Raw genomic sequence first — 26,155 nt, 5'->3', positions numbered from 1 at the left:
TGTAATAGCTTCTAGCTCATCAAACACAGAATTTGGATAAAACCTACTTGCAGTCAACTTGGTTTTTCTTTTTTTTTTTCTGCACAGGATTGGATTGATGATATCAAAGTCGAACTGGCAAAAACCCCTGTTAGTAAAAAAAACATTGAAAAGATGTATGAAAGAATGTATGCAGCTTTGGGAGACCCAAGGGTTCCAGGCCTTGGGGCTTTCAGAAGGAGGTTTATTCAGGTATGGATAGGTGGCAGCCTGCCTTTATAATAATGTAATCATTGTGAAGATCACTATTTATATTTGCTGGTTTGTTAATAATCCTGGTTTTAAAATGTCTATTAAATTTGTAAACTTTTCTTCAGACCTAATGCTTTCTGGGAGATAGTGATGCACATATTAGGTGAGATAGTGGCAGGTGGGGCAATAGATAAAACCATGGGGTTTTTATTGCATTCTGTTCTTCATGCTCATATTTTTAGATCTGAAGGTTATATGTAGTTTAATATATTTGTTAATTTTTTTAAATTTAAATTTTATTAGTTAACATATAGTGCACTATTGGCTTCTGGGGTAGAATTCAGTGGTTCATCACTTACATACAACACCCAGTGCTCATCACAAGTGCTCTCCTTAATGTTGTAGTTTAATATTTTTAATTCTCGTAACAATTTGAATGTTGGATCAAGAAAATATTTGTATTGTGTACAAGTTGATGACCATTTTGAGCCCTTCCCTCTGTCCAAGGCATACTCCTGGGTGCTACAGGACATACAAAGAGAAGACAGACCCAGTTCCTGAATTCAAAGAGATTGTCTGACAAATACAGTATATAAAGAACTGTGGCTTGAGAACAAATATGATACATGATATCTGTTTCTGAAGTTGCCTTAGAGTTGAAAGGAAGAGAATACCCCCTCAGTTGGGAGGGAATCAGGAGAGCCCCTTGGAGCCAGTAGAGAACAAAATGAACATTGAAATGTCCAGATCTCACAGCACCATGCCTTGTGCTTGTTGCTCCCTTTACATGGGTTTACCTTCTCTCCGTCCATCTGGAGAACTCATGCTTAGAGACTTGGTTTATGCATCATTTCTCCTGTAGAGCTTTCCCTGAACCTCCTTACCCAACAGGATTTAGATACTCCTTCTCTGTTGTGTAACACACCATATGTACACCTCTGTTAGCATTAATCACTGATTTTTGTTCTAATTTTTGTCAAATTACCTTTGTTTCATAAACTTCAAGAAATATAATAGCATAAAGAGAAGTCCTGGTAGCTCATATTGCCAGAATTCTCAGTTTCACAGTCTCTAGTGCAAAGGAAGATCTTTGTCTCTTCTGGTTTTTTTAAATAACTGGTTTATTAAGATATAATTCACACACCCTATAATCCACCTATTTAAAGTATACAATGCGGGGCACCTGGGTGGCTCAGTCATTAAGCGTCGGCCTTTGGCTCAGGCCATGATCCCAGGGTCCTGGGATCAAGTCCCGCATTGGGCTCCCTGCTCAGCGGGAAGCCTGCTTCTCCCTCTCCCACTCCCCCTGCTTGTGTTCGCTCTCTCACTGTCTCTCTCTCTCTCTCTCTCTGTTAAATAAATAAATAAAATCTTTTAAAAAAATAAAGTGTAGAATGCTATAGTTTTTTTTTGTGTTAGTTTTTATTATATTTACAGAGTTGTATAAATATTACACATCAGTTTTAGAACATTTTCTCTTTTTTTAAAGATTTTATTTATTTGAGAGAGCGGGCATGAGTGGTGGGGGAGGGAGGGTTGGGCAGAGGGAGAAGGAGAAGCAGGCTCCTCACGGAGCAGGGAGCCCAGTGTGGGGCTCAATCTTAGGACCCTGGGATCACGACCTGAGCCAAAGGCAGTTGCTTAACCGAGTCACCCAAGCACCTCTTTTTAAAGATTTCATTTATTTATTTGAGAGAGAAAACAAGAGTGAGAGCAAGCATGAGCTGGAGGGGAGGTGGGAGGAGAGGGAGAAGCAGACTACCCGCTGAACAGGGATCCTGATGCAGGGCTTGATCCCAGGACCCTGAGATCATGGCCTGAGGTGAAGTCAGCTGCTTAACCAACTGAGCCACCCAGGCGCCCCCAGAACATTTTTATCACCCCTGAAAGCCCATACCTGTTAGCAGCTACTCCCAATCCCCACCCTCCTGTCACCCCAGACAACCACTAAAGTACTTTCTGTAGATTTGCCTCTTCTGGACATTCTGTATAAATGGAATCTTACAACATGTGACTGGCTTCTTTCACCCAGTGTGATGTTTTCAGAGTTCATCCATGCTGTAGCATGTATCAGTGGTCATTCCTTTTTATTGCTGTATATTATTCCACTGTAAGGACATGCCACATTGTGTTTATCCTTTTGTCAGTGGATGGACATTTGGAGTGTTTCCGTGTCTTAGCTGTTATGAATGCTGCTGCTGTGAATATCTGTGTATAGGTTCTTCTGGGGAGATCCTTGGGAGTGGAAAACCCTTTTTCTCTTTAGCTCTTCCTTTATTTTTTTTTAATTTGTTTATTGTTATGTTAATCACCATACATTACATCATTAGTTTTTGATGTAGTGTTCCATGATTCATTGTTTGTGCATAACACCCAGTGCTCCACGCAGAATGTGCCCTCTTTAATACCCATCACCAGGCTAACCCATCCCCCCACCCTCCTCCCCTCTAGAACCCTCAGTTTGTTTTTCAGAGTCCATCGTCTCTCATGGTTCATCTCCCCCTCTCACTCCCCTTTATTCTTCCCCCCTGCTATCTTCTTCTTTTTCTTTTTTCTTAACATATGTTGCATTATTTGTTTCAGAAGTACAGACCTATGATTCAACAGTCTTGCACAATTCACAGCACTCACCATAGCACATACCCTCCCCAATGTCTATCACCCAGCCACCCCATCCCTCCCACCCCCCACCACTCCAGCAACCCTCAGTTTGTTTCCTGAGATTAAGAATTCCTCATATCAGTGAGGTCATATAATACATGTTTTTCTCTGATAGCTCTTCCTTTAATTTATGAATTAATTAGACTCGTGGACAGGGATTTTGTCTTGTTCACCTTTTCTCTCCACCTCCTAGAATGCTGCCTAACATGAAACTGGCATCTTGAATTAGATGAATAATTGGTATAGTTTTGATAAGTAGAGAGATTTTGGTAGGTACTTTAGGTACATTTCTACTTAGGGTAGTTTTAGTTAATGGTATGAATGTGGGATCATACCAGACTGTTACCTACATGTGACCAGTGATATATCCTTAAAAGTGAAGATAAAACCATAACTCTCTGTACTTCATGTTATGACATAATAATGCTAGGCTCTACATTGTATCAAATCTGTCTCACAGTACTAAATATACAAGAACCTCAGAACAGGAAATATACATACTGTAAATATACTTAAAGTCAATGTACTAGCATTAATACAATTTATAAAATTGTAGAAAACTAGATCTGGAAAAGTATTTGTTTTTTCTTAAACCAGTGGTCTACATGTGTTTTCTGTAAAGGTCCAGATTTTCGATTTTCAGGCCATATCATTCTCATGTTACGAGTACTCAAATCTGTCATTCTACGGCTGCGAAAGCAGCCCTAGACAGTATGTAAATGAATAGGCATGGTCGACAGGGTTCCAATAAAATTTTATTTATAAAAACAGGCAGTGGGCTTTGACTTGCAGGCTGTAGTTTGCCATACCTGTTCTAAACAAAGAAGCTAGGTCTGACAAACAGGAGACTTGCCCTGTATCAAATGGAGAGAATGGCAGAATGGCAACTGATGCCAAGTCCTCTAGCACAGTGGAACTGGTCCATCACCTGTGAGAAAGCTTTACTGTTCTGCAGCCTTCCCCCATCCACCCTGTTCTCACGATGTTCTGACCCCTGCCCCAGAGAGAGGGCAGGGTATTTCATCCTAGTTTGCTGTCTGTTTCTCTCCTCAACCAGTGTGAGAATATCGACAGCGGGCCCTGTTCATTGGTTCCTGTAGAATATTACTGTGCAATCCCCCGTGAAGACTGAATTCATGTCCATTTCTTTTCCCTCCATGCTGGGTACCAGAAGGCTCTACCCTGGAAATCTATTAGGGTAGATCACTGTTCTTCCCAGCTGTTGCTGAGCACAGCTGCATCCAGCTCTAACCTAAGGAGAGTATCATATCAGCAGAAACATATACCTTCATCATTCCTACCAGGCACGATACTTGTTTTGAGGTTTTATTTCTAGTACCTTGGAAAATCAATCTAGAACTTTCTGCTTCATACCAAATTAATATACAATTTGCATTAATTAATTAAAATAATAATCTACCAAAACAGAATTGCCTCAGATTTCACTTCAGAGGGCATTATGCCATTCACATATGTTGTTGATGCTGATTATGTTGGGGACATAGCTAATCTTTTTGTGTATTCTAAGAACTAGAGATTGTTTCTATACTTTCAATCCATTTATAGATTAAAGAATAAATTTGTTTTATATATGTCAATTTTCCTGTAATGGATTATCTTAAAATAGGACATATATTTTGTTTATACCAGATTTCTGTTTTGGGATGAGTTTTAAATTTGGTAAAAAATTTTTAAAAATTAAAGATGATTGGGGGCGCCTGGGTGGCTCAGTTGGTTAAGCATCTGCCTTTGGCTCAGGTCATGATCCCAGGGTCCTGGGATCGAGCCCCACATCGGGCTCTTTGCTCAGTGGGAAGCCTGCTTCTTTCTCTCCCACTCCCTCTGCTTGTGTTCCCTCTCTCAAATAAATAAATAAAAATCTTTAAAAAAAATTATAAAGATGATTGGGTAAATCTTGATGACTATTATTAAGTCACTATTAGTGATTCTCTTGTTTTTTGGGTTTTTTATTTTGATATCAGGATTATAATTTAAATAAATATTTGAGTAGAGACTAATACAAACAAATATTTATGTTCCAAGATAAAGGACTTCTAATAATTGCTTTTATAAATATAAATTATCTATAAAAATACAGATTTGAAGGGGTACATGCACCCCAATGTTTATAGCAGCATTATCAACAATAGCCAATCTATGGAGAGAGCCCACATGTCCATTGACTGATCAATGGATAAAGAAGATGTGGTGTATATATATAATGGAATATTACTCAACCATCAAAAAATGAAATCTTGCTATTTTCAGTGACATGGATGGAGCTAGAGTATAATATGCTAAGTGAAATAAGTCAGAGAAAGACAAATACCATTTGATCTCACTCATATGTGGAATTTAAGAAAGAAAACAGATGAACATATGGGAAGGGGGAAAAGAAAAAAAAGGAGAGAAAGCCGTAAGAGACTCTTAAAGATAGAGAACAAACTGGGGGTTCATGGAGGGTGCTGGGTGGGGATGGGCTAAATGGGTGATGGCTTTAAGGAAAGCATTTGTTGTGATGAGCACTGGGTGTTGTATGTATGTGAGGAATCACTGACTTCTACTCCTGAAGCTGATATTGCACTGTATGCTTACTAACCAAAATTTAAATTAAAAAATAATAATAAAAGAAATATAAATTATCTAAATAATGTTTATACTGGCTTGTGATCCAAAATAATGGCTTAAAGACCTTTATTGCTCTTTAGCTCTGATGAAGAATCACAGGCTTTTCATTTTTGTTCAATTACTCCCTTTATTTAGTACCTCGTTTCTAATTACTCCTGCTGTCATAATGATGTAGATTAGTAACTAGACAATGGACACAAAGAGGTTAAAAGGTTTTTAAGCCCTTATTAGAACCTATGAGTAGAATTTATGATTATAAGTCATTACTAACTGTATCCTTTCTGTCTTTTCAGAGGAACACAAAAAAAGTCAGGCTTCATGTGTTTAGAGTATTAAAACATTCAAGGAAAGGAAAAGTATAAATCTAGAACCTTTCCCAAATTTCAAATTAAACAATATTTAATGTAAATTATTATTAATTTCAGGCTTTTGGAAAAGAATTTGATAAACACTTTGGGAAAGGAGGTTCTAAGCTACCTGGAATGAAACTCCGTGACTTTACCAACATTACCGACTCACTATTTTCTAAAATGTGCAGAGACTCAAAGCCACCTGGGAATCTGAAAGAATGCTCACCCTGGATGAGTGACTTCAAAGTAGAATTTTTGAGAAATGAGCTGGAGATTCCTGGTGAGATTACCCTTGGGGTGACAAAACTGGACTTTAAGGAGAATAGTGGTATAGCAGGGACTCTTTATTTCTAAAAATAGGAATTTTAGATTCTTGACAGTTACTTTTTTTTTTAAAGAATTTAAGATTTTGCCATACCTTTTTGTCATTAGGAGAATCTATAATTACTATTCATGAGTACACTGAACTAAATGTCTAATTAGCTTATAGTTTTCTTACTTTCCTGATTATACAAGTATTCACACTTCCATTTAATAATGTAACTGGTAATTTCCTCTGAACATACCCATGCTTTGCTCTTAAATAACTTTTCTTCAGAAATGTAGTACAGGTATAAATGCAAATCCTTTCCGTGGATGTGTATGTTGATCCCACTTAAAATGACGAGATAATGATAAATGACTTACCTTCAGGACAAAGAACTGTGACATTGAGGATAGAGACACAGCAAGTTGTTCTGATGTGAACACAGCATGATTTTTCAAAGACAATCTTTATACATTCCATGTTCTTCACCCTGGAATTTGCCAAAGAAATGTTTTATTATGGTTATTCATATTCTTATCTAGTGGATATAAAAACAAATTGGAGACTTTTCTTTGTTCTTAACAGCTCTGCATTGCATGAAGAAAAACTGAAAATGTAAGCCTCCTCATATGTAGCTAGATTCACCTTGAAATAAAGTGTTCTAGCTTAATGCATTATTTTTCCTGTTTGGAATTTGTCTACTCCATTAGAATAGGAAGCTAACTCCCATGAGTCAAATTGAGAAATAATAGCATTACTTAAAACAACTCAAATTTTGGGGGGCGCTTGGTTAAGCATCCAACTCTTGCTTTCATCTCAGGTCATGATCTCAAGGTTGTGAGATCAAGCCACCATCAGGTGCTTGAGATCTCTCTCTGCCCCTCTCCCCCACCCCACCCCCTAAACATGTGCTCTTTCTCTGTTTCTCTCTTTAACATAAATAAATAAATCTTTTTAGGGGCACCTAAAAAACCACCCACCTGGGTGGCTCGGTTGGTTAAGCGACTGCCTTCGGCTCAGGTCATGATCCCAGGGTCCTGGGATCGAGCCCCGCATCTGGCTCCCTGCTCGGCGGGAGGCCTCCTTCTCCCTCTCCCACTCCCCCTGCTTGTGTTCCCTCTCTTACTGTCTCTCTCTCTCTCTGTCAATTAAATAAATAAAATCTTTAAAAAAATAAATAAATAAATAAATCTTTTTAGGTCATTTTTTTAAATGAAAACTTTTAGTAAAAAATTTTATCATATAGCTTTTTAAAAATTATTATTAGATCAATAGGTATGTGTTAAAAATACAGGGTTCTATAACAAACTATATCTAAGTAAGGCTTCTGTGGTTTGTCTTAGGTCAATATGATGGCAAAGGAAAGCCAGTGCCAGAATACCATGCACGAATCGCTGGGTTTGATGAGCGGGTAGGTGCCAGTGTTTGTGACTGTTGCCAGTGTTTGACAAGTTTTGGTGAGTAACTATTGGATGAAGGAAGAGGATATAGTCATAAATAGCTTCAAGGCCTGTTTTTCTTCATTGTACTCTATTCTGTCCTGAAAGTATTTATATAGGAGTAAATTTCTCATCAGTCACAAATGATTTCTGTAAAGATTGTGAGTGGGGTTCTTCAGGTATAAGAATGACATATTTGTCTTTACTAAAGAAAAGACAGTTTCCCATCTTGATTTCAAATGCACAGAGTATTCTGATCCTATTACATATTGAATCTCTTAATAGAATGCTCAGTGTTACAAACTCAAAATGTACAAACTCAAAGAATAAATTCTGTGTGTGTGTGTGTGTATCTATTTTAAAACATATGTAGAGTTAAATTAAGTAATTTTAGTAAGTTTGTATGTTGCTCATTTCTAAGGATATCCACATTTATAAGCAATTATTTGTAACAAGGGATATGAAGTTTCTAGAGTTACAGCAGTAGGGCATAAAAGGGCATAAACAGGTAACAAATATTTTGCTGGCACTAGGTTCTCTATTATTTTTCTGTCACTTCACTCTGTCCTCAAGAGAGGTCTCTCTTTGAGGAATGTATGCCAACCAGCCTTACTTTTCCTCTTGTGATAATGATATGATCAGCTGTTCTGTCAATTTCTTAGACTGCATCTAAAATATTTTCATAATTTTTAAAGGTAAAAGTAATGGCTTCTATCAGAAAGCCGAAGCGTATCATCATCCGAGGCCATGATGAGAAAGAGTACCCTTTCCTTGTCAAGGGGGGTGAAGACCTGCGGCAGGACCAGCGGATTGAACAACTCTTTGAGGTCATGAATGTCCTCCTTTCTCAGGATGCTGCTTGTAGCCAGAGAAACATGCAGTTGAAGACCTACCATGTCATACCCATGACCTCCAGGTGGGACCAAAGCACATGGTCATTCTAGAACAGATCTATGTGAATGGAAATTCTAGCACTGAGCCAAATCCTTGTTTAAGGTTGCAGAGATGGGATTGGAGGTCACTTTACAATTTGGTATTTCAGCTTTCACAAAGCCTGGGCTAAACAGAACTAATAAACACTTATAAACCTATGATTTTCAAATTTAATGTGGAGAAGGTAAATGAAGAACTGACATGAAGAACTCTGTTCTGCTTTGATTCTACAGAACTTTTTTCTAGTGAAGAAAGAACAGTTTAGATTTGTGTTCATAAACTATTTATTCTCCTTTTCAGATTAGGACTAATTGAATGGATTGAAAATACTTTTACCTTGAAGGACTTTCTTTTGAGTAACATGTCACGAGAGGAGAAAACTGCTTATACAAGGTGATGTGGAACCTAAATACTCCTCCTTCAGCTCTGTCCAGACACATCCTGCAAGCCTGTTACTCCCCAGTCATAATCTCCCTGAGTAATGTTGTTTTATATTAAGTTTCCTCTACCTCGTGTTTCCAGTGACATTTCTGGGTTCCTTCTAATTTGGGGCTCTGAGCCACACCCTGGTTAGTTCTTTTGTCCACCTCTGGCTGGGTGAATAAACTAAATGGAGTAGAGGGTTCCACACAGTAACTACATAGATTTTTACCACATTGAAAAAAAAAAGTATTAGCTTTGCAACAACAACAAAAATCTTGAAGGAAAAAAAATAAATAATAAGATTAGCAGCTAACATTTGATAAACATTTTCTGTGGCTAGACAGTATTCTCCGTTCTTAATGTGTATAAAGTAATTTCTTTCTTACAAAAACGACAACTTACTAACATCTTTGTACAGATGAGGAAGTTAAGGCCCAGAAAGGTTATGTAAATTGTCCTAGGCTGCTCAGCATGTAAGTGGGCTAGCTAGGATTATTAGTGATTAATTCTAAGTCATGGTATTGGTGCTCTTTATTTTTCTTTATCCTTTTATATTTTCCAAGTTTTCAACCATGAACATATATTTTTAATCAGAAAGGGTTTTGTTTTTTGTTTTTTGTTTCTGTAAAGAAAGATAAGGACAACATTGAAAGACATTTTGAAGGAGTTGACAAGTTTTGATGACTAACTATTGGATGAAGGAAGAGGAAATGGCGATAAATAGCTTCAAGACCTGTTTCTCTTCGTTGTACTCTGTTCTGTCTTGAAAGTATTTACATAGGAGCAAAATTTCTCATCAGTCAAAAATGATTTCTGTAAAATTAAGCATATTCTTATCAAACTTTTGCTCCTGCTAAATAAGGCTGTGTTTATGAACTTTTAATTTCAGTCATTTGAGTCCTTTGCCTACAGTTGTTTCTGAGTTCCCAGGAAGACAGGGAAACTGATGGACAGTACTTTGTGGAGTCAGGAAGTCCAGATCTCACTCACTTCAGTGCTAACTTAAAGTGGTTCTGACTTACAGTAGGAATCTTGAAAAGGTGACTTGCCTTTCCTTTGTTCCCATGCCTCCATTTCTAAGATGGGGTAATAATGTAAAATACATAAAGTAAACATAGGTATCGATGGAGTTTAAAGTGCTTTTCAAATACAGAAGTGTATAAATTACTTCCCACTACCTTTTTAAAACAAGGCACTTCCAGCCCCTATTAGTAAAATCATTGCTACTTTTTACTTAATTTACATGTTGCAGTTTTCCAACTTAGATTTTCATCCCAAATGAAACTTGGAGAGAATTTAGACTGAAGTGGAAAGCTGTATTGTGAAATTAACTTAGTAGCTACTCAGAAAAGATTCACTTTAAGTGATTGAACTACTAACTTTGTGAAATAGTTTTATCTTTAGATTTCTTTTTAGGAAGACTTATTAAAGCTTTTGACAAACCCCAAAATGGCCGAACATACAAACACATGTTTCCAACAGCCCAATATGCCTTTTGTCTGTGAAGTATTACTAAAAACAGCTTTCTAAATTCAATTCAAAGCCATTGTCATTTAAGAAGATATCTTATTGTATTTAGTATGGATTTTGTATGTATCTGCATATTGGAAATGGTGAAGAAAAAGTGTGGCAATCCAAAAACAGACTTTATCCATCTTCAACACATAATTTATGGCCTTTTAGTTTGTAGTAGTATGGCTTATCACTTCTTGCCTACTCTAAGTAAGTTGCATGCTGTGCTGTCATCTTTTTGCTATGTTTTTTTTCCACTACCAGAGTTTTAGAACCATATGCCTGGATCATAAACACTCACATTTAGTTCATCTTGTTCCTGTCTGTATGAAGTGGAAATTTATTGTATCTGATCATTTTGTGCCTGAATTTTTGCATAGGAAATAGCTTTGGTTTCTTTAGGAGTAACTAAGAATGAATAATGATATATTAAGATTCTAGATCCAGAGTAGCCATGGGGTCAGTGTTAATATTAAATATGATTAAAAGTCATATTTCTTTCCCTGACTCTTCACTATTTTTCAAAGAATTCTTGGTGATCTTTGCCACTGAAATCATTATAATGCTAAATATCTTCCTAGTGCTGATTCCCTTTTTCCTACTTGTTAGTGATCCCAAAGCACCACCATGTGAATATAGAGACTGGCTGACAAAGATGTCTGGGAAATACGATGTTGGCGCTTACATGTCAATGTTTAAGTAAGTTTTGTTTTGATTTTCCTTTTTACTAACTAGTTAATTCTTCTCAAAGTAGCGTGTTACTTTTGTTTCTTAGAAAGTTTTGCCTCAGGCACCTGGGTGGCTCAGTCAGTTAAGAGTCTTCCTTCAGCTCAGGTTGTGATACCAGGGTCCTGGGATCAAGCCCCACATCAGGCTCCCTGCTCAGCGGGAGTCTGCTTCTTCTTCTCCCTTTACCCCTCCCGCTCTGCTCATGTTCTCTCTCTCTCATGCTCTCTCTCTCTCTCAAATAAATAAATAAAACCTTAAAAAAAAAAAAAGTTTTGCCTCAGATCATCAAAACCTAATTATTTGATACTTCAATATAAATCATTTTAAATTTTAAATCTCAAGTCATAAAAATTTGTTCTAATTAGGCATTTCCTATTATTAAATTATAGGGCAGCTAGTCGTTCTGAAACAGTCACATCTTTTAGAAGGAGAGAAAGTAAAGTGCCAGCTGATCTCTTAAAGTAAGTATCCTTCTGACTACAAACCAGTTGGTGGTGTAGCAGAGACTACAGAGATCATGTCTCCCTCCCTCAGGCGGGCCTTTCTGAAGATAAGCACAGGCCCTGAGGCCTTCCTGGCACTTCGCTCCCACTTTGCCAGCTCTCATGCTCTTATGTGCATCAGCCACTGGATTCTGGGCATTGGAGACAGACATCTGAACAATTTCATGGTAAGCATGGATACAGGTGGAATGATCGGAATCGACTTTGGACATGCATTTGGATCAGCTACTCAGGTATGCTCACCTTGCTCTCGTTCTTGGCTGATTTAGAACCATAGTCATAGGACCTTCTGGAAATTGGATGGTCTTTAAGGAAGAAATGACACATCAAATAGCTTGGTTTGTCATGGTCATTAAATTTGATATTCTTGCAGAATAAGGGATAATCTCAACTTTGTTTTGGCCTTGTTCAAACAGGTTAGAGAAGGTGTAATGATGAATTATATAATCAAAGCCAAGAATAAAATGTGTTCCTATAAAAAGGGAAGACTAGGGGCGCCTGGGTGGCTCAGATGGTTGAGACTTCTGCTCAGGTCATGATCTCAGGGTCCTGGGATCGAGCCCCGCGTTAGGCTCCCTGCTCAGCGGGAGGCCTGCTTCTCCCTCTTCCTCTACTGCTCCCCCTGCTTGTACTCTCTCACTCTCTCTGTCGAATAAATAAATAAAATCTTAAATATAAAGGGAAGACTATAAGGAGGTTTTATGAAGCCCCTTAATCTAAATGTCTTCCACAAGATGTGATACAATATAAATCTTTCCTGTGACATTAAACACTGAATGTTCTCAGTTGTACTTGTAAATCCGTGCAGGCTGTGTGGTCCTACACACATAGGTTTGTGCATTGCAAAGATGATTGTGTTGATTTGGGCACAGTGGATTCACATCTGTGTAGCTAATTCCAAGAAAAGAAGAGTTCATATTTTCACCAGCTGTGAATTATTCACTAACTGTGAATAATAACTATCTGTGGAATGATGCTTTGTGCCTTTTCTTTTGAGATTTCTAGTTTATATATTCTCCTTCTCGTACATTATTTTTTTCTCTTTAGTTTCTGCCCGTCCCTGAGTTGATGCCTTTTCGTCTGACTCGCCAGTTTATCAATCTGATGTTACCAATGAAAGAAGCAGGCGTTATGTCCAGTGTCATGGTGCATGCACTGAGAGCCTTCCGCTCACACTCTGACCTGCTTACTAACACCATGGATGTGTTTGTAAAGGAACCTTCCTTCGACTGGAAAGTAGGCTTGTTTATATGCACTTTTTATTTTTATTACAGTATACCAAGGACTGATCTGGCATCTCTTATTGTATGATGGAAATACATTAGATTGTATTTATTAAAATATTTACATTGTTTTGTATAGTATTTCTTAAAATTAACATTTGGGGGCAGTTGGCCTGAAAACCAGGTAAGAGACATAATCTTCATTTGGAGAAAACTGTTGTTTCAAATGAGTATATTTCTAAGAAGGAGTTAATTGGTGGTGGGTCTGATTTCTGAGACAACTTTTAGCTTAAAATCGGTTCCACGTGAGGTTCCTTGATTTGACATAGTGCTTTCTTAAATGTTGAGGTTCTTTATAATATAGCCCCAAAAGAATGAAGTTTAGTGATGGCATCCTTGATAGGGTGTGATACATAACTGCAGTCCCTCACTGTCATTGTCACAGTTATATGTAGTACTATTAGAATGTGTATAAAAAGCTATAAAGCTCTCTCCAGTTAAAGATACTTATTTTAAAATCATTACTTGTTCAATCTGTTTGGATGTGATCATATAAACTGTTATAATAAGCAGAGAACATCATGTTCTTTTCAGAATTTTGAACAGAAAATGCTAAAAAAAGGAGGATCATGGATTCAAGAAATAAATGTAACTGAAAAAAATTGGTATCCCCGGCAAAAAATACATTATGCTAAGAGAAAGTTAGCAGGTGCCAACCCAGCAGTTATTACTTGGTAAGATGGTTATTTGTGAAGAAAAAAAACACCAACATGCTGCTATTTACTGAAGAATTACTAATATATAAAGTCCTGAATACTTTCCATTTAGCATGATGTTAGCATTATTATCCTCATTTTACAAATGAAAAAAGCATGGCTTAAGGAGGTTGACTTCTCCAAGGCTGGGCAGGGTCTGTATCTCTGAATGCTGTGTACTTGGCTTCTGCCCTCTTGGCGCAGTCTTCAGGTCAGTATCTGGAATAACCTGTACCAGTGTGAGGAACAGCGGGAGCATTTTTTTTTTAAGATTTTATTTATTTATTAGAGAGAGAGCCAGCACAAACTGGGGCAGGGGTGGGAGGTGGGAGACAGAGGGAGAAGCAGACTCCCCCACTGAGTAGGGAGCCTGACGTGGGGCTAAGTCCCAGGACCCTGAGATCATGACCTGAGCCGAAGGCAGATGCCTAACCAACTGAGCCACCCAGGCACCCCCAGCAGGAGCATTTTTAGGCAATTACAATAACATTTTTGTATATAAGAGGAGATTTAGATTCTAAATTTGCTTTTGTCCTTTTTAGGACAAAATGTTATCTTGGTGTGCATAGCACACAGATGTAGAGAATGTAGTATGGACTTATTGGACAAGAATCCACACTGGGTTAGCCTTTAGGTTAGCTTCAAAATTTTTTCTTGTTGAGGTCTAAAGCAAACAAATTTATAGAAATGTTTCACAAGAGGGAAAAAAGTTGGACTTTACAATTAAGTAATAGTAAATGGCAATCTGTGGTCAGTTGTTCAGCGTATGAATGGTCTTTCCAATAAATGGCTCTGGCAAAGGAACAAAGTGGATCCCTATCTCACACCATACACAAAAATTAATGCAGAATGGATCAAAGACCTAAACATAAGAGCTAAAACTATAAAATATTCAAAAGAAGTACAGGGATTGATCTTCATGGCCTGGATTTGGCAATGACATCTGTCATTTTTAGGTACAACACCAAAAAGCACAAACAAGAAAAGAAAAAAAAGGTAAATTCATCAAAACTTAAAAGTTTTGTGCTTCACAGGATACCATCAAGAAAGTAAAAAGACAACCCCACAAAATGGGAGAAAATATTTGAAAGTCAAGGGACTTGTATAATACATTAAAAAAAACTTTTAGAACTCAATAAAAAGACAAACAACCCGGGCGCCTGGGTGGCTCTTTGGTTGGGTGGCTGCCTGGGCTCAGGTCGTGGTCCTGGAGTCCCTGGCTCGGGTCCCGCATCAGGCTCCCTGCTCGGCGGACGGTCTGCTTCTTCCTCTGACCCTCCCCCCTTTCATGTGCTCTCTCTCTCTCTCTCTCTCTCTCATTCTCTCTGTCTCAAATAAATAAAATCTTAAAAAAAAAAAAACCCAATTTAAAAATTACCAAGGATTTGAGCAGACATTTCTCTAAAGAAGGTATATAAATGGCCAAGTAGCATATAGCATATAGCATATAGAAAGATACTTAAAGTTATTAGTCATCAGAGAAATACAAAGAGAGGTACCACTTCACACCCACTAGAATGGCTATAATTAAAAAAATGGAATTTGAGCCACCTGGGTGGCAGCTGGTTGAGCATCTGACTCTTGGTTTCAGCTCAGGTCATGATCTCAGGTTTGTGAGATCAAGCCCCAAGTCAGGCTCTGCACTAAGCATGGAGTCTACCTAGGTTTCTCTCTCTCCCTCTTCCTCTACCCCTCCCCCTGTACTCTCTCTGTCTCTGAAATAAATCTTTTTAGAAAATGAAATACAGCACATGTTGCGAAGAATGTGGAGATATTAGAGCCCTTGTATGTTGCTAATATGAATGTAAAATGATGCAGCTGCTATGAAAAACAGTCTGGCAGTTTCTTAAAAAGTTAAATATAGAATTACCACTTGGCCCTGTAATTCCACTCCTAGGTACACACCAAAGAGAAATGAAAGTGTACATTTACACAAAAACTTGTAGACAAATTTTTTAACATATATATTTTTAAATTCTGTTAGAATTTTTATTAGGTGAGCTTTGTTTATTTTTAAAAAATAATCTCTACCCCCAACGTGGTGCTCTAACTCATAACCCTGAGATTAACAGTCACATGCCCTACCAACTGAGCCAGCCAGGCACCTGTAGACAAATGTTAATAGCAACATTATTCATGTTCCTACAAATCCAGTCTCTTGATTTCAAGGTTTTAAGCCACAGAAAATATTCTATAAGTGATGAGAGAGGGAATGTTTGTGTAGGATAGCTAGGAATGCAGGGAACAAAGGAAAAATAATGAATGGTTCATGTTTTTGTATTTGCTTAATCTTTTTTCCAGTGATGAGCTGTTCCTGGGCCATGAGAAGGCACTTGCCTTTGGAGATTATGTGGCTGTAGCACGAGGAAGCAAAGATCACAACATCCGTGCCCAACAACCAGAGAGTGGACTGTCAGAAGAGGCTCAAGTAAAGTGCTTGATTGACCAGGCAACAGACCCCAACATTCTTGGCAGAACTTGGATAGGATGGGAGCCCTGGATGTGAAGAACTGTGCAAGTCAGCAGATAAAAAGCATGAAAGTGTTCAAAGAATCTCCTAAACTTGGGGCACCTGGGTGGCTCAGATGGTTAAGAATCTGCCTTCAGCTCAGGTCATGATCCCAGAGTCCTGGGATTGAACTCCAGGTTGGGCTCTCTGCTTAGCAGGGAGCCTGCTTCTCCCTCTGCCTCTGCCTCTTTCCCCTGCTCATGCTCTCCCTCTCTTCTGTCTCTCAAATGAATAAATAAAATCTTAAAAAAAAAAAACAAAACTCCTAAACTTCCATCTACAGCCATCAATGTGCTGATTTTCCAGAAGCACTGAAGAGAAGAAATCTATTTAGTGGTAAAGTCTTGTAGCAAGAGTTTAATCAAGATCATGATGAATAAGTGAATATTGGTATGAATGAATGATTAGTTTATAAACAAAGATTAGGTTAGGATTATAATGGACAAAGTGGGAAAATATCTAGGCTCATACAAGCATTAAATCAAGAATATAGCATATTATAAATGCTATGACTTATATAAACCAGCTATCTTAATAAATGGTGTAAGTATGAACATCCCATGCAGTATTCTCATTAGTAATTATGACACATTGGAAATAACACCCAGAAGACTTCATCATTAAGATTTTATAAGAGTAAAGCCAAAAACATAAATGATAAGATGTTACATTATATTAGTACGGGAATAATCATGAATGATATGGCTTATAACATCTAGAAATGATTGCTTTTGATATTTTAGGATATTTTTCTAGGCTATTTTCTTTCATTTTATTCTCTTATATTTTAGACATTTTATGATAGATTTGTTCTCTAGAAGAGAAGGTGTTTAGGAGAGATAAGAAACCTTGGTCTTAGCACTCACTTTTGCTACTCATATCCACAATAAGAAGATAGATAAAAGTGCCTGGCATCCCAGACTCAGAATTTCTAACTTCAGGACTTGCAAGTATGATGATAGGGATAGCTCAGAGCTTTTCAATTCTAGGAAAAAACAAACACACAAAACCCTATGGAAATGAATTCCTTATTTGGAGAGAAAACATGCATTCTAAAACAGCAAGATCAAATTATGAAACACAGAAATGGCTTCCTTTTCTTCACAGAATCCCCACCCCTCATCTAATCCTGCATGCACCTGAACTGATTTCAGGTTGGCTCTGAGCTTTTTGTTATTGTTTCTTTAGACATTTATATTTGGAGATTCTTGTATGCTTTTGAAAAATAATCATCTTAGGAATATGAAACATTTAAATTTTTTCCCAAAGTAGTGTAGTTTCAGAAACAAAATGTTCACCTCATGAAATAATTCATTATACTACTCGACAAAGTCATTCTGATAAATACAGGTTGAATGCATTATGATATTAAAAATAAACGATTATATTCTCAACAAATGGTATTATATTAAACCAAAGAAATTTCATCTCAAAAGAAAAATAAGTAATCATGTATGTGAAAATCCAGTATACACATGATCTAGTAAATATTTTTTGCTAAACACAAAAACAACCAAAACAAACTACCTTGGTGTTGATTATAATATATTGTTTAACAACAAATTAACCATTTTTGCTTGTGTCTTGATAATGTGGGATGTACTGACTACATCCCCATGTTATGGGAAACCCTGTTTTTTAATGACTATTTTTCATGTCAGTAAAAGTTCATTGTTACAAGATGACTGTGTATCAGAATCCAGTTTCAAAGCTGTCTGCTTGAAATTGTATCCAAACCCATGAGAACGTGGTAAAAAGTCACTGTATACAGCTTTCAGAGACATTTGCACTATTGCTCAGGATGATAAATGACCTCATTACACATGGGGGACTACATGTCTAAGCCATATCTTGTCTCCAAACAGCAGCCCTGTGATTCTTAGCTGAGTAAAGATATTTGTTTGGAAACCAGGAAATAAGACATCTGTACTGATTATAAGGAAATATGAATAATATCAAGAAGATTTTTGGGGTTTTCTATATGTAGGATCACATCATCTGATAATAGTTTAACTTCCTCTTTTCTAATTTGCTTTTATTTCTTTTTTCTTACCTAATTGCTCTGCCTGGAACATCTAATACAATGTTGAGTAACAATGGTAAAAGTGGGCATCCTTGTTTGTTCCTCGTCTTTAGGGGGACATTTTCATCTCTCACCGTTGAGTATCTTCTCAGCTGTGGGACATTTACATAAATGTCCTTTTATCATGTTGATAAAGTTCCCTTCTGTTCTTAGTTTGCTGAGATTTTTATCATCGTAGAGTGTTGTCAAATGCTTTTTTTGCATTAATTGAGATGAACTTGTGGTTTACCTTCATTTATGAATGTGAATTATGATTGATATTTAGGTGTTGAACCATCCCAGCATTGCGGGGATAAATCCTGCTTGGCCATGGTGAGTAATCCTTTTACTCTGCTGTTGGATTCTGTTTGCCAGTATTTTGTTGAGAATTTTTGAATCAGAGTTCATAAGGGATATTGGTTTCTAGTTTTCTTGTGGAACCTCTGTCTGGCTTTGGTATCAGGGTAATAATGGTCTTTTCAAATGAGTTAGCACGTTTTAACTTCTCAGATATGTTTTAGAGAAGTTTGAGAAGGATTGGTGTTAACTTTTTTTTAAGACTTTAAAATTTATTTTAGAGTGTGTGTGTGTGTGTGTGTGTGTGTGTGTACGGGGGGGGAGGGGCAGGTTGGAGAGAGAGAGACTCCGGAGTCCAACATGGACCTCAATCTCACAACCCCGAGATCATGACCAGAACCGAAATCAAGAGTCAGATGCTTAACCAACTGAGCCACCCAGTGTCCCAGGATTGGTGTTAACTCTTAAGTGTTTTATAAAGTTCACCAATGAAGTCATCTAGGTGTTGGGCAGCTCTTTGTTAGGAGATTTTTTTGCATTTATTTTTGTCTTGTTTTTCTTTTTTTTTTTTAATTGAAGTATAATTAACATACAGTGTTATTGTAGTTTCAGGTGTACAATATAGTGATTCCACAATTCTTTTTTTTTTTTAAGATTTTATTTATTTATTTGAGAGAGAGCGAGCACAAGCCAGGGGAGAGGCAGAAGGAGAAGGAGAGGAAGAAGCAGACTCCCTGATGAGCAGGGAGCCCAATGCGGGGCTCAATCCTGGGGCCCTGGGATCATTACCTGAGCCAAAGGCAGATGGTTAACTGACTGAACCACTCAGGCACCCAATTCCACAATTTATACATTTCTCCATGCTCATCAAGGTAAGTATACTCTTGATCCCCTTTTTCTATTTCACCCTCCCCCCCCACACTCACCTCCCCTCTGGTAGCCACCAGTTTTCTGTATTTAAGAGTCTGGGGGTTTTTTGGGGTGCCTGGGTGGCTCAGTTGGTTAGGCATCTGCCTTCGGGTCAGGTCATGATCTCAGGGTCCTGGGATCAAGCCCCACATCGGGCTCCCTGAGCAGCGAGCCTGCTTCTTCCTCTGCCTCTCCCCCCTGCTTGTGCTTTCTCTCTCTCTCATAAAATAAATAAAACTTAAAAAAAAAAAAAAGTCTGGGTTTTTTTTTTTTTGTCTTTTCTCTTTGTTTTGTTTCTCAAATTCCACATGTGAGTGAAATCATATGATATTTGTCTTTCTCTGACTGATTTATTTCACTTAGTATAATACCTTCTAGGTCCATCCATGTTGTTGCACATGGCAAAATTTCTTTTTTATGGCTAATATTCAGTGTGTGTGTGTGTGTGTGTGTGTGAGAGAGAGAGAGAGAGAGAGAGAGAGAGAGAGAGAGAGAGACATCTTTATCCATTCATCAGTCAGTGAACACTTGAACTGCTTCCTTACCTTGGCTATTGTAAGTAATGCTGGGTGGCTCAGTCGTTAAGCGTCTGCCTTCGGCTCAGGTCATGATCCCAGGGTCCTAGGATCAAGCCCCGCATCGGGCTCCCTGCTCAACGGGAAGCCTGCTTCTCCCTCTCCCACTCCCCCTGCTTGTGTTCTCCCTCTCGCTTTGTCTGTGTCAAATAAATAAAATCTTTAAAAAAAAAAAAAAACGGGTGCATATATATTTTCAAATTAGTGTTTTCATCTTCTTTAGGTACATACCCAATAGTGGAATTACTAGATCATGAGGTAATTCTATTTTTAATTTTTTGAGGAACCTCCATACTGTTTTCCACAGTGGCTGCACCAGTTTGCATTCCCACCAACAGTGCACAAGGGTTCCTTTTTCTCCACATTCCTAGCCAACACTTGTTTCTTGTGTTTTTGATATTAGCCATTCTGACAGGTATGAGGTGATATCTCATTGTGGTTTTGATTTACATTTCCCTAGTGATCACTGATGTTGAGTATCTTATGTGTCTATTGTCCATTTGTAAGTTGTCTTTGGAAAAATGTCTATTCAGGTCCTCTGCCCATTTTTAATTGGATTATTTGGGCTTTTTGGTGTTGACTTATGTACATTTTGGTTATTAACCCCTTATTGGATATATCACTTGCAAATATCTACTCCCATTCAGGAGGTTGCCTTTTCATTTTGTTGTTTCCATTGCTATGCAAAGCTTTTTATTTTGATGTAGTCCCAATACTTTATCTTTGCTTCTGTTTCCTTGCCTCAGGAGACATATTTAGAAAAAAATGTTTCTTTGGCCAGTGCAAAGAGATTACTGCCTGTGTTCTTCTGGGAGTTTTATGGGTTCAGGTCTCTGTTGGGAGGTTTTGATGCTAATTCAATCTTACTATATATGGGTCTATTTAGACTTTTTTTTTTTCTTACGTTATGTTAGTCACCATACAGTACATCATTAGTTTTTGATGTAGTGTTCCATGATTCATTGTTTGCGTGTAACACCCAGTGCTCCTTACAACACATGCCCTCCTTAATATTCATCACCAGGCTACAGATATAGTGAAAAGAAGAGGCATATGCACCCCAGTGTTCATAGCAGTAATATCCAAAATAGCCAAACTGTTTAGACTTTCTATTTCTTCTTGACTCAATTTTGGTAATTTACTATTTCTAAGAATTTATCCTTTTTAATTAGGTTATTTAACATGTTAGTATTTTTATTTCTGTAAGGTTGGTATTATCCTCACTTTCTGATTTTAGTTATTTGTGTTGTCTTTTTTTTTTTTTAAGATCTTATTTATTTATTTGACAGAGACACAGCAAGAGAGGGAACACAAGCAGGGGGAGGGGAAGAGGGAGAAGCAGGCTTCCTGCTGAGCAGGGAGCCCGATGTGGGGCTCGAACCCAGGACCCTGGGGTCATGACCTGAGCCCAAGGCAGACGCTTAACAACTGAGCCACCCAGGCACCCCTGTTGTCTTTTTTTTTTCGTCTAAAAGAAAGTATGAGAATTTTGTTGACATATTCAAAGAACCAACTTTTGCTTTGTCGATTCTCTGTTATTTTTCTATACTCTATTTCATTTATCTGTGCTTTAACTTTTATTATTTCATTAATTTTCTAGCTTTGGGTTTAGTTTGCTGTTTTTTCTTTAGTTCCTTATGGTGTGGACTTAGGTTATTCATTTGCCATCTTTATTTTTTTTTAAGATTTTATTATTCCTGAGAGAGAGCGAGAGAGAAAGAGCTCACAAGCAGGGGTAGTGGCAAGCAGAGGGAGAAGCAGGGTCCCCACCGAGCAAGGAGCCTGATGCAGGACTCGATCGCAGGACCCTGGGATCATGACCTGAGCCTAAGGCAGATGCTTAGATGACTAAGCCACCCAGGTGTCCCGCCATCTTTTTTTTTTAATTTTATTTTTTTTAAATTTTATTATGTTAGTCACCATACATACATCATTAGTTTTTGATATGGTGATCCATGATCCATTGTTTTCGTATAACACCCAGTGCTCCATGTAGTACGTGCCCTCCTTAATACCCATCACCGGGCTAACCCATCCCCCCACCCCCTCCCCTCTAAAACCCTGTTTGTCTCTCAGAGTCCATAGTCTTTCATGGTTCATCTCTCCCTCTGATTTCCCCCCTTCATTTTTCCCTCCCTTCTCCTGATGTCCTCCATGCTATTCCTTATGTTCCACAAATAAGTGAAACCATATGATAATTGACTTTCTGTGCTTGACTTATTTCACTTAGCATAATCTCCAGTCCCATCCATGTTGATGTAAAAGTCATCAGAAAGGATGAATACCCGCCATCTTTATTTTTTTAATTTAGGTGTTACGTGTAACTGTTGTTTTTGCTGCATTATGTTTTGTCATATTGTGTTTTTCTTTTCATTTGTATCAAAGTATTTTCTGATTTCCTTTTGTGATTTCATGTTTGACTCCATTGTTTTAAGAGTGTGTTAATTTCCAAGTATTTGTAATTTTCCACTTTTCCTTCTAAAGAAGGAATTGATTTCTAGCTTCATTGCATTTTAGTCAGAGAAAATATTTTGCAAGATTTCAATCTTTTCAATATACTGAGATTTGTTTGGTACCTAACATGTGGTCTATCCTGGAGAATGCTCTGGGTACATTTAGAGGAATATGTGTTCTGCTTTTGTTGGGTGGAGTGTTCTATATGTCTGTAGGTCTAGGTTTATAGTGCTGTTCAAGCCCTCTATTTCCTTATTGTTCTTTTGTCTAGATGTTCTGTCTCTCCATTATTGAAATTGTGGTCTGTGCTTTTTTGGGGGGGGGATCTCACACAAAGTCTATTTTCTGATATTAGTAGCCATGCCAGCTTCTGTTGGTTACTAGTGCATGAATATATTTTTCTGTTTTTTTTTTAACTTTAATCTGTCACTTTGGCTCTAAAATGATCCACCTGTATATGGTATATAATTGGATTGTGCTTTTATAATCCATTCTGCCAATATCTTTCTTTGAATTAATGAGTCTAATTCATTCACATTTCAAGTGATTAGGAAGCACTTCTGTCATTCTTCTATTTGATTTCTATAAGTATCATCTTTTTCCCCTGAATTATTCCAGAACTGTTTTCTTTTGTACTTAATCAATTTTGATAATACGCCATTTGAAATCCCTCCTTGTTTCCTTTTCTGTATGTTTTTAAGTTTTTACTTACAGATTATTCTGGTGATTATAATTAACATTATAAATTTATAACAACATGGATTGAATTGATACTTAGTTTTAATAGTATACAAAAACGTTCCTATAAAGCTCCAGCCTCTCTCCCACTTTGTGGTGTTGTTACAAATTACATTTTTGTGTATTATGTCCCCATTAATATAGAATTATTGTATTATTTTGTGCAGTTGTCTTTTAAATTACGTAAACAAAAATAGTAGTTATAAACCAATATTATTTATGTAGTTATATTTATCAGAGTTTCTTGGTAAGCCTTTTAATCTTTTTTTCAAACTGGAAGTTATGAAAATCCTAATTCTGGAAAATTCTTTTTTCTCCCTTCCCTAGGTTTACCATTGTTTCTTGATGGCTCCAGTTGTCTATTTTTTTTTCTTGCCTTTTTTTTTTTATTAGTTTCAAAGGTAGGATTTAGTCATTCACCAGTTGCATATAACACTCAGTGCTCATTATATCAAGTACCCTCCTTAATGCCCATCACCCAATTAATCCTATTCCCCCACCCACCTACCCTGCAGCAACCCTCAGTTTGTTTCCTACAGTACAGCATTTCTTATGGTTGGCTTAACTCTGTTTTCATCCTACTTTATTTTTCCTTCCCTTCCCCTATGTTCATCTGTTTTGTTTTTTAAATTCTACACATGAGTGAAAGTATATGGTATTTGTCTTTCTCTAACTGACTTATTTCCCATAGCATAATACCTTCTACTTCCATCCATGTCGTTGCAAATGGAAAAATTTCATTCTTTTTGATGGCTGATAATATTCTATTATACATACACACACATATATATAATGATATATAATGGAATATTATTCTATATATTAATATTCCATTAGATATATGTCTATAGATAACTGGGCTCTTTACATAGTTTGGCTATTGTGGACATTGCTGCTATAAATATTTGGGTGCATGAGCCCCTTCAAATCACTGTTTGTATCCTTTGGATAAATACTAGGTGGTGCAGTTGCTGGGTCATAGGGTAGCTCTATTTTTAACTTCTCAAGGAACCTCCATACTGTTCTCCAGAGTGGCTGTACCACTTTGCATTCCCACCAACAGTGTAAGAGGGTTCCCCTTTCTCTGCATCCTTGCCCACATTTGTTCTTTCCTGTCTTGTTAATTTTAGCCATTCTGACTGGTGTGAGGTGGTATCTCATTGTGGTTTTGATTTGTATTTCCCTGATGCCAAGTAATGTGGAGCATGTTTTCATGTGTCTCTTGGCCATTTGTATGTCTTCTTTGGAGAAATGTCTGTTCATGTCTTCCACCCATTTCTTCACTGGAGTTTTTGTTTTTTGGGGTGTTGAGTTTGATAAGTTCTTTATAGATTTTAGATACTATCCCTTTATCTGATAAGACATTTGCAAATACCTTCTCCCATTCTGTAGGTTGCCTTTTAGTTTTGTCGACTGTTTCCTTTGCTATGCAAAAGCTTTTTATCCTGATGAAGTCCCAGTAGTTCATTTTTGCCTTTGTTTCCCTTGCCTTTGGAGATGTGTCTAGCAAGAAGTTGCTGCAGCCGAGGTTGAAGAGGTTACTGCCTGTGTTCTCTAGGATTTTGATGGATTCCTGTCTCACATTTAGGTCTTTCATCCATTTCAATTTATTTTGTGTAAGAAAGTGGTTGAGTTTCATTCTTCTGCACATGGCTGTCCATTTTCTCAACACCATTTTTTTTTGAAGAAATAAATTTATTTGAAAAGGAATGCTTGTTTATTGATAGTTACATTTATTAGCAGGGAACATTAGTCAGTAGCCAGTGGAAAATATCAGACCACTTTTGGAACATGCTGCTAAAAGCCTGTGATCTCATCGTCCTTGCTTTTGTCAGTCTGGTAACCAGTAAGTGTCAAAGTTGGATTTTGTTGAGGAAGGCCTTTGAATACTTTCATGTGAATATAACTATTATCACCTACTCGCACCTTAATGTAGTAATTTATTCCAGCAACCACTTGAGTTTTATACTCTACGGCTTCAAACTCTTGGTAACTCTCATTTGTTTTTTCTTCAAGCTGAGGTTTAACCTCCTTAGCAATCTCCTGGATTTCTGGAGTGGCAGGTTTGGCTTCAGTTAAGCCTCCAGGTATCATTTTGGCTAATTGCTTCTTTGCTCGGCAGGATGCTGGAACTGAACTGTCAACACCATTTTTTAAAGAGACTGCCTTTTTTCCATTGGATATTCTTTACTGCTTTACTGTCAAAGAGTAGTTGACCATAGAGTTGAAGGTCCATTTCTAGGTTCTCTATTCTGTTCCATTGATCTATGTGTCTGTTTTTGTGCCAGTACCATACTGTCTGGATGATTACAGCTTTGTAATACAGCTTTAAGTCCAGAATTGTGATGCCTCCAGCTTTTTTTCTTTTCAACATTGCTTTGGCTGTTTGCAGTCTTTATTTTCCATTCAAATTTTAGGATTGTTTGTTCCAGCTCTGTGATAAATGCTGATAGTATGTTGATAGGGACTGCATTGAATGTGTAGATTGCTTTGAGTAGCACAGACATTTTACAGTATTCTTCCATGAGCATGGACTATTTTTCATTTCTTTGTGTCTTCCTCCATTTCTTTCATAAGTTATTCATAGTTTTCAGAGTACAGATCCTTTATGTCTTTAGTTAGGTTTATTTCTAGATATCTTCTGGGTTTTGGTACAATTGTAAATAAGATCGATTCATTGATTTCTCTTTCTTTTGCCTCATTCTTAGTGTATAGAAATATGACTGACCTCTGTGCCTTGATTTTATATCCTGCAACGTTGCTGAATTCCTGTATCAGTTCTAGGAATTTTTTGGTGGAGTCTTGTTTTTTCTACAGTGAGTATCATATTATCTGCAAAGAATGAGAGTTTGACTTCTTTGCTGATTTGAATACCTTTTATTTCTTTTTGTTGTCTGGTCCCTCAGGCTAGGACTTA

General features: G+C 37.4%; 2 protein-coding genes across 5 annotated transcripts in view; one reads left to right on the top strand and one right to left on the bottom strand.

Annotated features, from left to right (window-relative positions):
• Positions 1–18,802, top strand: part of PRKDC (protein kinase, DNA-activated, catalytic subunit) — a 232,649-nt gene extending 213,847 nt beyond the window's left edge. The window contains exons 76-86 of one of the 4 annotated variants that reach the window (XM_025870579.2): positions 88–231; positions 5,946–6,150; positions 7,521–7,588; positions 8,312–8,532; positions 8,850–8,942; positions 11,094–11,183; positions 11,603–11,674; positions 11,748–11,949; positions 12,764–12,952; positions 13,534–13,673; positions 15,996–18,802. In XM_025870579.2, the coding sequence (XP_025726364.2) occupies positions 88–231; positions 5,946–6,150; positions 7,521–7,588; positions 8,312–8,532; positions 8,850–8,942; positions 11,094–11,183; positions 11,603–11,674; positions 11,748–11,949; positions 12,764–12,952; positions 13,534–13,673; positions 15,996–16,200 (1,629 nt within the window). In that variant the 3' untranslated portion in view covers positions 16,201–18,802. Of the gene's footprint in view, positions 1–87; positions 232–5,945; positions 6,151–7,520; positions 7,589–8,311; positions 8,533–8,849; positions 8,943–11,093; positions 11,184–11,602; positions 11,675–11,747; positions 11,950–12,763; positions 12,953–13,533; positions 13,674–15,995 lie in introns of those variants that run through there. The other 3 variants (XM_073892755.1, XM_073892756.1, XR_003207910.2) reach the window with 3 other exon arrangements.
• A 6,149-nt stretch (positions 18,803–24,951) lies between these two features.
• On the bottom strand, positions 24,952–25,365 carry LOC112823572 (cystatin-A). The gene has a single exon (XM_025871417.2). The coding sequence runs from the start codon at positions 25,330–25,332 to the stop codon at positions 25,036–25,038; it is 297 nt and encodes a 98-aa protein (XP_025727202.1). The 5' UTR covers positions 25,333–25,365; the 3' UTR covers positions 24,952–25,035.
• Positions 25,366–26,155: the final 790 nt, after the last annotated feature.

Source organism: Callorhinus ursinus, unplaced genomic scaffold, assembly GCF_003265705.2.
Source record: "Callorhinus ursinus isolate GAN/ISIS: 27379988/994484 unplaced genomic scaffold, GSC_fseal_2.0 scaffold5, whole genome shotgun sequence".
NCBI classification, from domain to species: domain Eukaryota; kingdom Metazoa; phylum Chordata; class Mammalia; order Carnivora; family Otariidae; genus Callorhinus; species Callorhinus ursinus.
This window is presented reverse-complemented; position numbering and strand designations above follow the sequence as displayed.